The following is a 14,497-nucleotide window of genomic DNA, read 5'->3' on the forward strand; positions in this document are numbered from 1 at the left end:
AAATGATCTCTTTAGAAGGGCTGTTTACGAAGGCAGAAGGAATTAGTGAGTTATCCTTTGTGCTAAGTCGCTGATAGTGGAAGAGGATGTGCTTCTACACTTGCCTTGATAATCAGCACTATGTCCTATCTGGATACAGCCAAATGCATCCTTTCTTGAGATGGCTGGGAAGAAGTGTGCCATAGGCAGCACACTAACACACTGGGAAAAGTCTTAGAAATGGGAAAACTATGGCAAGTCATTTACTGGACAACTGACCTCTCAAGTCCCCAAATCTAAGGAGGACTTCAGGAGGCCAGGCACACTCGCAGCTCCTGGGTCTGACCAGTGGGCCTAGATGCACACGACTGTACCTATGGAAGACGAGCTGTGGCAGGGGATGGAAGGCTTAGTGGTGCTGCTCAGCGCACAAGGCAGATGATTCAGCATCCACTTCTAAGCCCAGGAAGACAGGGGTCTGCAGAGAGGAAGGAAGACACCATCTGACACGGTTTCATTTCAGTAGTCAGCACAACTTTATGTGCTCAAGAGCCAGAGGATCATACAAGGTGGGGGTGGGAACCAGGAAGGCATGCAGAATCCCTGGGCTCCTCATGAGTTCCGGGAGCACCTTCACAGAAGGCAGGCACAGGGAAGTAGACCACACAAGGAACACATTTCTGCCACATATTTGAGCAGCACAGCTTCCTTCAAGAAAGGACTGCTTCATTCCACAGATGTGGCTTCTCTATGCAAAAATACTCTTCCCAGATTGCGTGAATTAAAACAGGGTCTATTCTTTTCATCAAACTGGCAAAGTAGCAACAGGGAGGGGAAGGAAGAAAGATCAGGAAAACAACCTAGGGGGATCCCTACTCCAATTGTACAACTTGGGGGGATTTTCTTTTGTAGGGTCGAGCTAGGTGGTTTAGGCTCTGCTGTACTGCCATTCTGACCTCTAGCCACCTGCTCCTGGGCCACTGGATTAGGGTCTGGCCACAGCTACCTGACAGAGAGATAAGGATAGAGTTGCTGGAACTCTTACAGCCCCAACTGCAGCAAATTAATGGAATAAACACAACAGGGCACTCTTCCCTTGAATGTTCTACTCTGCAGAGTTTTTAACAGGCTCAGAACTTTTTCCCACTTATTCAAAGCTAAACAGATTCCCTCTTTCAGAATATTGCCACACACATTGGAAACCTAGAAAACATCGGGCCTATATTTCCAATACCCTGGTACAGACCAACCTCATCCCATGCCTCTGCTTCCCTTGACCCCAACCTCTCCCTAACTCTGGTCCTCGCAGAGCTTTTCCAGAGTGGGCCAAAAGAGCAACTCTGAACCTAGTCCATCAACTAGCTGAGCAAGCTAAAAGTCACACGTTGAAGCTAAAAGACTCAGGAACAGGCACCACTCACCAGTCCCCACGCCGCCCGTGGGCACAGGCCTACCTGGGGCTTGTCGGAAGGAAGGTTGGGATGCACACTTCTGTAGCCCTTGGCAGCAAGTGAAGAGGGTTGGGCGTTTCCATTGGCATCAGCATTGGAAGAAAGCCTCCATTCATCTGAGACACAGAAAAAAGAAAGAGAAACCCCTCACTCACAGGGAACACTCCCTGGTCCCCCTCTGATTTAATAAGGGTCCCTGGTGGAAGGCCCAGGAGAAGAACAGGAAGAACTCAAGAGAAACCATACCTGCTGAGGAATTCTCTGACTCCAGAACTACGTGTGGTGCAGAAAGGATGAAAACAAGAAGAAAAGGGGCAAAGAGAAATGGTTACATTTGCAGGAAACAAGTACGTACTGCAATAGAAAGAGGAAAATCCAGCACCCTGTTGCCTGACACAAAATGCCCTCAGTCGCGATGGCCTAATTACCATAGGAACCCACTCGAAAGCATGATGTGCTCACAGGCGCTGACCTTTGAAAGTACAAGGCTCACATTCACAGTAATGAAGCAACAATTGTTCCTTAACATTCTTATTTTACAGACAAAAAGGCAACAGAACTCTCTACTGTCCAGTTCCTACTCACTAACTCTCATTTCCCTTCTTCAAGCCCGACGTGGGCTCAGAGTGCCCTCTCCTCATTAGCAGGCTGGGCTAATTAACAGACTGGGAGAAGAAGAAGTAGATAAGCACTTTTTCCATGGCTGTTGGTGCTAGGCTGGGGGAAGAGCGTGATTTAAGCCCAGAGGTATCTGCTGTGATAAGGACTTTTTTTCTCCCTGCCTGCTTTTCTTCTTTCCATTAAACACGCCACATAAACACGCCAAAATCTAATCACCCTTTCTGGGTTTTCATCACACCACAAGGCACCCTTGCCCTTCAGCTGGCTATCACCCTGCCCTCCCAGCCACCACCCAACACATCTCAGAGACCCTAAACCTCTCCTAACTTGACAAACCTAGCACCAGGAGGCAGTAGAGCACAGTGGTTATGAGCTCGGTTGGGAAGGCAGCTGGACCTCAATTCAAATCTTGGCTCCACTAGCCAATGGGCTCTGTCATCCTGAGCAAGTTATAAGCCTCAGCTTTCCCATCTAAAAAGTGGGCATAATGATGTGCCTGCTTCATAAGTGTTGTTATAAGAATTCAGTGATATAATGCATGAGAAATGCTTAGCATGGTGTCTGGCAGAGCTCAGTAAACGTTTGCTATTTATCATCATCTTCTACATCATCTCTTGTTTCTATTCTCTATCCTTCACCTAGCCTAGGGGTCGGCAAACTTTTCTATAAAGGGCCAGATAGTAAATATTTTAGGCTCTACAGGCCATACGGTCTCAGTCGCAACTATTCACCTCTGCTATTGTAGCACACAAGCAGACATAGACAATACGTAAATGAATGAGCGTGGCTGTGTCCCAACAAATCTTTATTTATGGACACTGAAATTTGAATTTCATATAATTGTCATGTGGCATATAATATTATTCTTTTGATTTTTCTTTCAACCCTTTAAAAATATAAAAACCATTCTTAGTTCATGGGCTGTACAAAAATAGGCATGGGCCAGATCTGGCCCATGACCCATAGTTGGCCAACCCCTGATCTAGCCAATCCCTTAACTGCCTTCTCCCTGGCTGTGTACAAGAGTAGGCCTTACCCTACCTAGAGATAGAGAGGGGGCTAAGATTCCAGCTCTCACAGCCCAAGCCTCCGTTTCAATGTGGGTCCCTCAAGGACTACAGATGGGCTTTCCAGACATCAAGTTGAGGTTTACAAACTTTATTAAACACCTTTCTAAGTGCCAGACACTGTTAGTCACTTTTGCACCTATTGAGTATTTAATTTAGTGTACACAACAAGCCTGTGAGGTAGGTAATCACTACTTATAGATGAGGAAATAGAAAGGCCAACTGACTTGCCCAAAGTCACACAGCAAGGAAATGACATAGCAGTCAGCCCAGCTCTCCAGAATGAAGTACAGCACTCTGTCCACCACCTATAGCCACCAACCCCACATCAGCCACAAAGTAGCTCCTACATTCCAGGGAGGTGGGGGGAGCCAAAAGGTGTCAGAGCAAAAGGCAAGGCAGAGGAAAAGGTTTCGAGTGATAGGCATCCACGTACAGCAGTTCAGTTGCATCAGAATCACAGGAAGAGCTTGTTAAAACCCAGAGTGCGGGGCCCATCCCCAGAGTTTCTGACTTGGCAGATGGGAGGGGAGGCCCTAGAATCTGCATTTCTAACATGATCCCAGGGGATACTAAGTTTGATGGTCCACAGCCCACACTTTGAAAACCACTGATATGAGGTATACTTAAAAAACCTCCTTATTCTGGAAAACTGTATCTGCTTTTGCTTATCTTTTTCCCCTCTAAGTCAAAGCTTTTATAACATGTTTCAGTTGTATACTCCTTTAGCAGGTTGCCTGTTACCTATGAATTGTCCACAAGGGAGTGGCAGAAATGCATTTGTCTTCTCTTCTCAACCATAGCTGGGAAATTGACAAGGAATTTTACTTCCATTACTGCAACGTACTGGCTTGTGTGACCAAGAGCAAGGTGTTAATCACGCTAAACTTCATTTTTCTCATCTGTAAAATATAATCCTTACCCCATGGACACTTCACAGAGTTGCTGAGGATCTAGAGATCAAGTAAGTGAAGTATCCTAAAAGTGACCATTTTTAACACTGACTGTTGCATCCATCCAGATCTATGACCCAGAGATTTCCTTGTACCTGGCAGGCCCTCAATCACCAGGTGACACACTGTGACAACAGTTCTCCCTCCTCCCCTGCATCTATCACTTTTATTATCCCATCTTCCTTTCTAAGTTAATTCTAGTCCACCTATGTCAAGTCATTCTATCAAATTTACTAGATTTACACATACACTAAATATCAATAGATTCTGAGTGTAGGGCTATCAATAAAGGATGTAAACTTTGTACATGGATTTGGGGGCACCTTATTTTGTCCCCTCTTTGGTTTGCAATTGGGTTGGTTCTACTCAGGGGACACTGACAAACAGGTGTGTCATGGAAAGTTGAGATGTGTCTGTCCCTCCAAACCTCTAGGTATCATAAAGGGACTACCATTTTGGCATCAGACCGCCTAGTTTGAGTCCTTGATAACTGCACATCCTACACAAATGACTTAGCCTTGTCTATGAAATGAGATATTACCTACCTCTTATGAGTCAAGCAGACTAGATGGAAATATCTGGCATCAACTGTGTGCTTAGTAAAATCAGAATCCAAAGCATAAGGGAAAAAATTTCCCCAGAAAGAAATAAGAGTTGTTGACTTCTTCCATTTGATAAATAGCTTCAAGAACATAATATCCTTGGGGATCAACCTACTTTTTCTTCTCATTCCAAGTCTTCTCATTCCAAGTCATTAAAATTGTTCCCCTTATCCTGACCCAAAAAAGGCAGTTCCCAGGATCTAAGCATCCTTCTCTTCCTTATTAAAGGAGAGCTGCATTTCTGATGCTTTATAATCCTTCATCTGTTACCTGGTCTTCTGAACCTTGAAGGTTGGTAGCAGCCCAGGGCCACTTGTGCCTGAGTGCAACAGGTGAAATTTTATACACATAATCATCAATTATTGACTCTTGGTTGAGGAGACTGTCAAAATGCTTCTTTCAATAAATGTTACCTCAGAGTTCCTGAGCAGGGAGAAGGGCCTTGGACAGTTAGATCCTAGATAGGTTTTACAGCCCTAAAGAGACCAAGCCTTTTCATGAGAAGTATAATTTATCTTGCTTTATCTTTTCCTCCATTTATTCCTTTTATACAAATCTTTTCTGGCCTGGGGCCACAGCCTCCTGATATTTTCTTTTATCTGATTCTGTGCTAATTTCATTTTGGTCCAGTTCAAAGTTGTTTTTCCGATCAGTTCTTCTTGTGATCTTAGGATAAATTTTATCGAGTCAGATTTGATGAGTTTTGATAGAGTAACCAAGAGTTAGAAAAGAGGTGTTAAAAGTGGGTCTACGAGTGTTCCAAATCTTATTTGTGTTTTTCATTCATGCTGTGTGATAAAGAATTTAACCTTACCTAAAAAGAAGTCTGGCCTCTGCCCTCTGGCTTCTGGGAGTTAATCTCTAAAAGCCCTTGGAATGTCATCCTGATTGGAGTGTCTTTATGCCACACTTATAATGTGATTTACCTTGGGGGCTTTGAGCCATCAAGAGCTCAACCACCTAATAGACTGGAGAATGAGATCCATGCCACATGGGCAGTGGATAATGCCTATGTAATGGAGCCCCAACAAAAATCCTGGACACAATGGCTTGGGTCGATTTCCTGGTTGGCAATACTGAGCATATTTTCACACCCCAATGCTGGGAATTAACACATCCTGGCTCCACAAGAGAGGATAATGAAAGCTCCGTGCTTGGTTCTTCCCCAGGCCCCACTGTGTGTTTCTTCTCCTAGCTGATTTTAATCTGTATCTTCTCCCTGTAATAAACTATAACTGTGATTATAATAGCTTTCAAAGAGTTCTGTGAGTCTTTCTAGCAAATTATCAAAACTAAGAATGGTTTTGGGAATCCCCTGAACTTGCAGTTCGTGTCAGAAGTGAGGGTGTTCTCTTGTGGGGACTTCCCCCCTCAACTTCTCAGTTGGCCCTAATTCTCACACAGGAGCTCATAAAAAGGACTCTTAGTTAACAGAGGCAGGAAGTGTCTTTAACTGCATCAAGGTCAATTTCCTTATGTTATTTTTTCTGCTACTGCCATTTCTGGAGAGCAAATGTGAGGAAATGAGTTGATTGCAAGTCCAAGAATCTTTACGTCCAAAGCTAACTTTGCAGTCAAGAATCAGGCTGGAAGGAATGGAGCCAACTGGCACAGAACTAACAAAATGCAAAGGTTGAACTGGACTTTGGCTTCTGAGTCAGAACAAAGGGATTGATGGTCTTCAGGCTACACCAGACAGGAAGCTTGGTATCACACTTACCACCAGTTCAGGCTCCCTATCTCCTCTTGAGTAAAAACACTCTGACCTGGGAACACAGATTAAGTCACTCTGAACCAACAGGGCCAACACCAAGACCTGGCCAGGCAATGATATCAGGAAGCAGGGATAAAGTGATGAGACCTCTCCTGGAGGCAGGGAGTCAGCACTAAGATTGTTGCAGTTCTTTCCAGATGGTTCTGATCCTAAAACCAAGGCCCACATTCAGAGATTAGGAGGTTGGCCAGGAAGCCATGGTCAGGGATCCAGAGTCAAGCTACCACCTGAGGGCAGGAGTCTGGAGGGTGGGTTTAAACTGGGCAACCGTCTGTCACTCCACCTCAGAGAACGTCTCCATCCTCCCAATATTCACTTGGATGCAGATGGCTCCCAAATCCACATGCTGGACTCCAAGTTTCTAAATGGCTATCAGAAGATTCCTCCTAGAAATCCTTCCCTTGCCAAGAAACTCAACATGTCAAAAAGTGGAATTCAATATTCCTTTCAACTCCCTTCACAAATCCCCCATCTGCATGAGTGCCACAATCATTCTCTTAGTCAACCAGGAAAGGCACTTCCTGGTCAGCACGGAGTCCCACCTCTCCATGCTCCTTAAACACACTGTATCAAGCCCTGTCATTTCACTCTTCCAAATACACTTCTACCCTTGGCCCCTGCTCTTCGTTTCCACTACCACCATGCTAGGTCCAGGTCCTCAAGCCCTCTAACTGAAATTATTTCAAGTCTTTAATGGGCCACTTGATCTGCAGTAACTAGAATGGTTACCACTAAAGAGCACCTAATGTGTGCCTAGCTCTGTGCTAAATCTTGAAATGAAAGAGCTCATTGAATCCCAACAACTCTATTGTGATCATTCCCATTTTACAGATGCGGAAACTCTCCAAGGTTGAGTAATTTGACTACATCAGAAAGAGAGTAAGTAGCAGAGCTGAGCCTCAACAGGGGACTGTGTGACTCAAGAACACCACCATCTCTCCCAGGATGAGGGAGTTGGAGCAAGGACTGGAAATAGGGCATAGCTCTGAAACGTGGTTGTCAAGGGGCCACATAAGGGAAGAAATCAGGACACAGGTGCCGGGCAGTATTGTACGACTGGAGCTTCCAGTCCAGTCAAATGATCAACAATTGGAGACCTAATAGGATGGAAGAAGGTGGTGAAGCCAGGGAGCAAGGCAGTGAGGGAGCAGACAGAGCAGCTGGGGGGCAGATTCTGGCCCTGGTGAAAACAGAGGGAGCTGGACGCTGTCTGAAATTAGCTATCTGTGAAGACACTGAGAATAGGAAGCATGCCCAATCCTTGGCAAGAGCTGCTTGCTGCCTCACACTTGGGCTCCCAGTCCAGGCCCGGTATGGCTGCCTGCAAATACCGCTGAGAACTATTTTCATGTGGCTGGTCAAGGCCCAGGGGCTCCCAGGCCCCAGGACAGGACTGGAGACTGGTGTGGGCCAACAAGTTGTCATCCAGAGGCCCAGAGAGAGGGAGTAGGCAAGGATGAAAGGAGGGCTAGGGAGCCACACGGACATAGCCAGAGTTGAGAGCCAACAGGATGCTGGCCAATGAGCAGGAGGGTAGTCCTAGTCCTGAAGGTCCCATCTCCAGAGGCCCATCCTCTTGTAACCTCACCCCAGTGTTAACTCATTCCAGCCTCTTTTGTACTGTTAATGAGTACTTTTCTCCTCTCTACTCAAACACAGCTTGTTCCTTCCCACCCAAAAAGCCCTAGTATACAATCTTGAATTTGTCCCCAGTGAATGAGATTCTGTTTGTGTCAGGTTAATTCCCAAACTTCCCAAGGTCACAGAGCATTTGGGAACTAGAAAGGCTTGGAAATCATTTTGCCCAAGTCCCTCATTCTTTATACGTGCTTCAAAGGTGTGACTTACCCACAGTCAGAAAGCACGGTATTGGACTAGGGGCCCACACCTGACTCTTCTGTTGCAGCAAACTGCCTTTTGTCCTCACCTAATGCACCTAGAATTACTCTTCCTGTTCCTCCCTTCTCCCCACTTCTCATCACAATGACCCACATAGCACGTGGTACACAGATGATGCAGAATGAATGTCTGCTCATTCGGATTCAATGATCTCAATTGACCTGGAGGGAAATAATCTACTAAGATTAATTTACTGTAAGGTGTGAATGACTGATAGCTATCCCCTAATTCTTTAGAGTATTTGCATTTTAAAACAAGATCATTTTGGGGGCCTCCCCCGTGGCTTAGCAGTTAAGTGTGCGTGCTCCGCTACTGGTGGCCCGGGGTTCAGATCCCAGGCGCGCACCGATGCACCGCTTGTCCAGCCATGCCGAGGCGGCGTCCCACATAGAGCAACTAAAAAGATGTGCGACTATGACATACAACTATCTACTGGGGCCTTGGGGAGAAAAAGGGAAAAAAAAAAGGAGGAGGATTGGCAATAGATGTTAGCTCAGGGGCGATCTTCCTCACAAAAAAAAAAAAAATTCTCTTTAAAACAAGATCTTTTTAACCCAAATTAGCAGTTAGAAATTCGTAAGATGTAGAATTATTTGGGGACTAGAGAGAGCTTCCTGAAGTGCTCACATCACTGCACAGGACTGTAGCACAAGCCTATAGATAGTGGGGCGAAGAGTAGCATTTGCTTTCTATGTTAGTGCCACACTGTAACCACCAGGGGGAGCTCAAGGCTCCCTCTCCTCCACCACTCCCATTCACCACTCCCGTTCCCCAACCCAGGAAGGGCCAGGCAGTTGATAAGATCACTTTATTGGGTCATGGGCTGTAGGTATGGTCTTTCTCTTTAAATTATCCCTTAGGATTCTCTCTTCCCCAAACGTTCTCCAGCTTGGGAGCTGGATCTTCCCAGTTAGGCCTGAAGCGGCTGGATTAGGCTAGTCTTAGAAATTATTTTGCTTTCTCTCCTTAGACTCACCTCTCCTGGAGATAAAAGTGACAAACTGCAGTGTGGCAAGAGCCAGGTAGGTGTGGGTTCAGGAATATAGAGCCAAGAAGCTACTTTCAACTTGTAGTACTGGAGGCTATTCACGCCTTCCCTGAGCCTAGGGAAAAAGAATCCCTGCCTAGGGACCAACATTACCAGAACGGGGCTAGTGCTCAAACCCTAGCCTGGCCTCGTCCTTAGGCAACTGTCTTGGCATCTGTTACAGGCGGCTGAGACAAGAAGTCAGTCTCCAGGATGCTGGGCACTGACCATCTCCATCCTATATAATTCCATCTTATCACAACATACCACTCCCAACCGTACCAAAAGGGTTTGCGTGCCCACTTCCTTTCCTCTCGGGTCCCAAGGCAGTGGTCATCACCTCAATTCATTTTCTCCCTTCATTTCCTTCAAGAAAGAAAATTCCCATCCCTTATAACAGTAGCTCTCAAATGTGGTCCTTGGACCAGCAGCATCAGCATGACCTGGGAATTTGTCAGAAACACAAAACCTCGACCCTGACCTCAGACGCTCAAGTGGGAATCATAAATCCTAAAACTCTGGGCTGGGGCCCAGCAACTTGTCTTTTTATTCCAGGTGATTCTGATGCAGCTAAAGTGTGAAAACCACTGCCCTACAGAGTGGAAAAGGGCTACCCTACCTTAACTAAGCTAACTGTGCCCATGGAACCTCAAAGTCAGCATTTCTCAGCTCCCAGAACACTTGGGCTGTGGAAAGTCCTCTCCAGAAAGGTTAAAATAATCATAATCATAACCTATTAACAGCAGGTAACATCTAACAGCTCACTGCATGCCACCAGGAGTGGTGCAAAACATTTTACGTACTTCACCCTCACAATAATGCTATGAGGCAGGTACAATTATCAACTCCCTTCTATCAATGACATCACTAAGGTTGAGAGAATAGACATCTCAGCCAAGGTTGCATAGCCAACAGGTGCTGGATGAAGGACATGAACAACAGATCTATCAGGTCCCATAGTCCTAGGTCTAAACCTCAACACCATGTTCTAGACAGCCAGGTTTCCAGTGTTATGGGTCAGGGTGGGGTTTGTCTCCCTTCATTCCTAGTTTGTATTGGCTTCAGAATTGCTCTCCTGATCCTGCTCCCTCAGCTGCCAGGTCACCTCCCCAGGCCTGAGCCCTGCCCCACCTCTGCTCTCCTGGGAGCTCAGTCAGCCAGCCACCTACACTTAGCCCCTGGCTTCTTCCCCAGCCCCAGCTAAGCTCTCAGAAGTGGGGATGGGCTCAGAGAAGCCTAACCTGTACTGTAGCCCATCTCACCACTACCCCTAAGCCATCTCTGTCCTCATGAATGCAGGCTGCAGAGCCACCAGCTCTTTAACAGGGTTTCTGCTCATCTGTTCAGTCAAAAGCGAAAATACAGTGGGGGTCACTGGTGTGCCTTCACCTGAAGCAAGGTGTACCTGTCAGTTCAGGGCACTGACCACTACCCATCACAGAAGGGACAAGGAACTGACTGTCCCAGGGGCCCCTGGGAGAATCAGGAGGCAGCTGATGAATTCATGCCCTTCTGAACAAAGCATGAGGCCTCCTGCCCTTCCCATGTGGCTTTGAACACCTCCCCCAGTCCCATGGGAAGCACACCTGGTTTGCTTTCGTGTTTCGGGGTTTCCTGAGGGCTCACAGGGCTACTGCTCGGGATTTCCCTGTAAGAGGATGAGGCCCGGAGAGTCACCGCTCCCTTCCCGGTGCAGATTTTTGTAGGATCCATATCTGAAAAGGCAAAAACCCAAAAGAGAAGACTGAATCCAAGGTTCCTGAAGGGTTAAAGCAAAGTCAGCAACTTGATAGAGCTGGGGAATGAGATGAGCCTGGTCACAGCCACGCAGTCTGGTGGTCAATGAAAATTAACGTGTGAGTGGTGGAGAGGGACGAATCACATTTTCAGAGATTTACCATGTATCATGAGGTTAGGGGAACATGGAAGCAACAGTGAGTTCTGAGTAAATATATGAGTTACAACATCAGCTGTAAACATTTCAAAATGAAAGCGGGTTTATTCCTTTTATTAAATGAAGTTTAGGTTGGTGAGCAGACTGACCAATTAGTAAGGCACAGTTCAAGAAGGAATTCAAGCAATTTCTCAAGCTCCCAGATCATCCTTCTAAAAGAGCCAGTTGACAACACAGGGAATTAGGCAGTGGTTCTCCGGAGAATCACTGGTCCTTGCAGTTCTCCAATGGAGAACAGAAAAGAAAATCTCTGTATCAGCAAGTCAAGACCCCTGAAATGATGAGACAGGACACGCTGCCTGGGGAGAAAGATCATGGGTGAGAGCCTCACATTCCAACCTTAATGAAAGAAATTCACACCAAAGAAAACAACCAGAAATGCTCAATCCTTCAATGAACAGCATTCGATGCACCCCCAGCTGAGCCTTCACTGGGTCCCGACCTCTCCTACAGTTTGCAGTGGCCTAATAACAGACGCAGGTCATCTTTCAGAATCCCACTGAGAAGGACTTCAAAATAGGCTTCCAAAGGTCTGAATGCCCAGCCTCCAAGAAACTCAGTAATGGGGAGGCAAGAAACCAATGCAGACCACACAGTTCTAGAAGGCACATAGGAATGTTTCTCTCTATGCAGCTGAGCTGAACTGAATTCCACAGTTCATTTTCTCAAATTGCTCACAGCACAGCCTGGATCTCTGACCTAAAATTGTCAAGACTGGGATCATGGGGTAAAGTTTAAGGTGGGCATTGGGCAGGACGTGGGCTCAGACATCCAATGCATCCCCATTCCTGCACCAGGGCAGAAAAGCAAAGCCTTTTCTCTCCTGTTTTCCTTTTCTCTCCAGCAGCCCCCTTCACCACAACTCAGACAATGATGATTCGTGCTATAGGAGAGAACAGATCCGCCCCATCAGCACTTCTTCCACTGAAAGCAAAGCACAAAAGCACAATGGCAGAGCAGGCACCAACCTTGGAGAGCATCTGACTCGTCCAACCCTATCAAGACAAGTGACCAATGTCACAAAACCATCAGGAAAACTGATTCATGGTCTTTTCAGGAGGACGAGGGGCAAACTGACAAACCCAGCCCATCCACAGGCCCCTAGATGCACAGCTGGATTTGCCCGACTCCTGAGAGCACCACTGGGATAAAGCACCACCTCAGCCTCACTTGTCCTATTCTGTACAGAAGGGAGCTATGAGCTGGAGTTGACAGCCAAACTGCATTCCTCCTTGGAGAGGAGAGGCAGGAAGTGACTGCAGGCGACATTGCGAGTGGGGGAGGGAGTGCTCCGGGAAACGGCCCAGCGAGTATCACGAGGTACACCTGGCTTTGGCATCTAAAGCAGCTGCTTCAAGTTCAGCCCAATTCAGAGGTTCCCTCTGCAGCAATGTTAATTCTCAGGGAGACTAGTGTTTTAAAGTACTGGGAGCTGGAAACCTCTAGGGAGAGCCTAAGAAGTCCATGTGGCTCAGACTCACGCCAGAGTAAATGTTTAGCCTCTGGACTGACCTTCTCCTAAAGAGGAGAGGGGCAGGGCATTTGTTAGTTCTTCTCCACACTTGCCACTGACAGAAAACACACACACACATTCACATACACAGGAAGAAAGGAAACCAACTGAGGAAGTGAGAGGGAATGTCTCCTAAACATGCAAGGATTAAGCCTCCACGTCTTTGTTAGAAGAAGAAAGGAAAACCATGCATGATCTGCTAACAATTAAAAAAAGAAACCAACCCAGGGAGAGATACCTGGAGGGAGTACTAGGCCTGAAGAGTTTCTCACTGTCTTCACAGGAATTATTTTAACAGCAGAAATAGAGCGTGCACGTAAAGGGTCGGCAGTTGCTGAAAACACAAAAGAGTAAATGGTGCATCCAGAGAGAACATTTGGGAAACACTCAGGCAGTTGAGGAACTGGGCAGGGACAATACGAGGAAGTGGCCCATAAGAAAAGAACAATACGAAGAGCAGTGGATGCAGTAATTTAAAATAACCTGCTTTCTCTCTTTCGAGTTCTGTGCCAAGACGGCAGAACCCTTCCTCCCTTGTCACCCAAATGCAGTTGGTCAGTGTTTATCTGTGCCTCCTGCCACAGCAGGAACTTGCCAAGACTCTGGACAAAGAGATTTACAGAGATGCAGATGGCCTGGCAAACAGAGGAAGGGGAAAGCAATCAGGGGCCAAGGGGCCCCCTGGGAGAATGCGGGGGTGTCAGCATTGGGGGCGGGCTCTGAGGAGGAGAGCTATGGCTCATAGGCCCCAGATGAGTGGAGGAAGGAAAGGAACAAGTTCATGGGTTGCCTAGTCCTTCCAGCCATCAGAGCTGCTTCCCAAGAATCATAACTTCTAGGGTCTTGCTCTGACAATCACAGCTCTCTGTCCCCAAGCAAATCAGAACCCCCATCTGTTGGGTAGCAGATGGTCTTGCTTAAACCCACCCTTTCCTGGGCAAGATGTTGCCAAGTGTCCAAGTGCTTGCTCAAGACTCTGGGCAGCACCCAAGTGCACAGCCCAGGATCCTGACACCCAGCTGAACTTGGAGGGAGCTGAGATAACCGCCTGGAATGTGGCAAGGGCTGCTGTCCTCAAATCCCGGGTGCTCATGCTCATCTATCCGAAGGCTTCTCTCAGCCCCCTGCCTCCCCAGATTGTGGAATCTCAATAGTGGGCCACATCCTCCTTCTCACAACAAGCCTGTTGTGAGGCCTCCTCTCCTCCTCTCTCTCTTATGGCAGCAAATAGAGAGAGATGGGAGCTCATGCACTACAGCACCAATATCATTCCAACGAGCAACACCCAGAGGTCTCGTGGCCCCAGATCCACATAATAACTGGGGGCAGGGCTGTCTGGGAAGCAAGACTGTCAGTGCTGCATCAGTATCGTGCTGGCGAGCCTGTCAAGGGGGCAGGAGGGAAGAAGGCAACTCAGCGATGGACAGTCCACCTTCCAGTCAACCACGCTGACATTTCATAAGGTGTATAGCAGTCATATAGCATATGGCCATCAATAAGTAAGTTGATAATAACAATACCACATGTATTAAGATACAAACATGCTTTCAGAGTAATCCTATTGACTGCTTCTTATGACCACCTGGGAGATTGGCTGGATGGGAAATTTTTGTTACCATTTTCAGAGGAAGAAACAAGAGGCTCAGAGAGATGCTCA

The 14,497-nt window shown here is 46.9% G+C and overlaps 1 protein-coding gene across 14 annotated transcripts in view; it reads right to left on the bottom strand.

Annotated features, from left to right (window-relative positions):
* Positions 1-14,497, bottom strand: part of SORBS1 (sorbin and SH3 domain containing 1) — a 219,596-nt gene that overhangs the window by 94,222 nt on the left and 110,877 nt on the right. For 12 of the 14 annotated variants that reach the window (XM_087432317.1, XM_087432319.1, XM_087432318.1 and 9 more), the window contains 2 exons: positions 10,960-11,088; positions 1,434-1,546 (listed from right to left, as the gene is read on the bottom strand). In XM_087432317.1, the coding sequence (XP_087288443.1) occupies positions 1,434-1,546; positions 10,960-11,088 (242 nt within the window). Of the gene's footprint in view, positions 1-1,433; positions 1,547-10,959; positions 11,089-13,078; positions 13,175-14,497 lie in introns of all 14 variants that reach the window. The other 2 variants (XM_087432325.1, XM_087432315.1) reach the window with 2 other exon arrangements.

This window comes from Ceratotherium simum, chromosome 6 (assembly GCF_057802395.1).
Source record: "Ceratotherium simum simum isolate JZ-2026a chromosome 6, ASM5780239v1, whole genome shotgun sequence".
In the NCBI taxonomy this organism is placed as follows: Eukaryota; Metazoa; Chordata; class Mammalia; order Perissodactyla; family Rhinocerotidae; genus Ceratotherium; species Ceratotherium simum.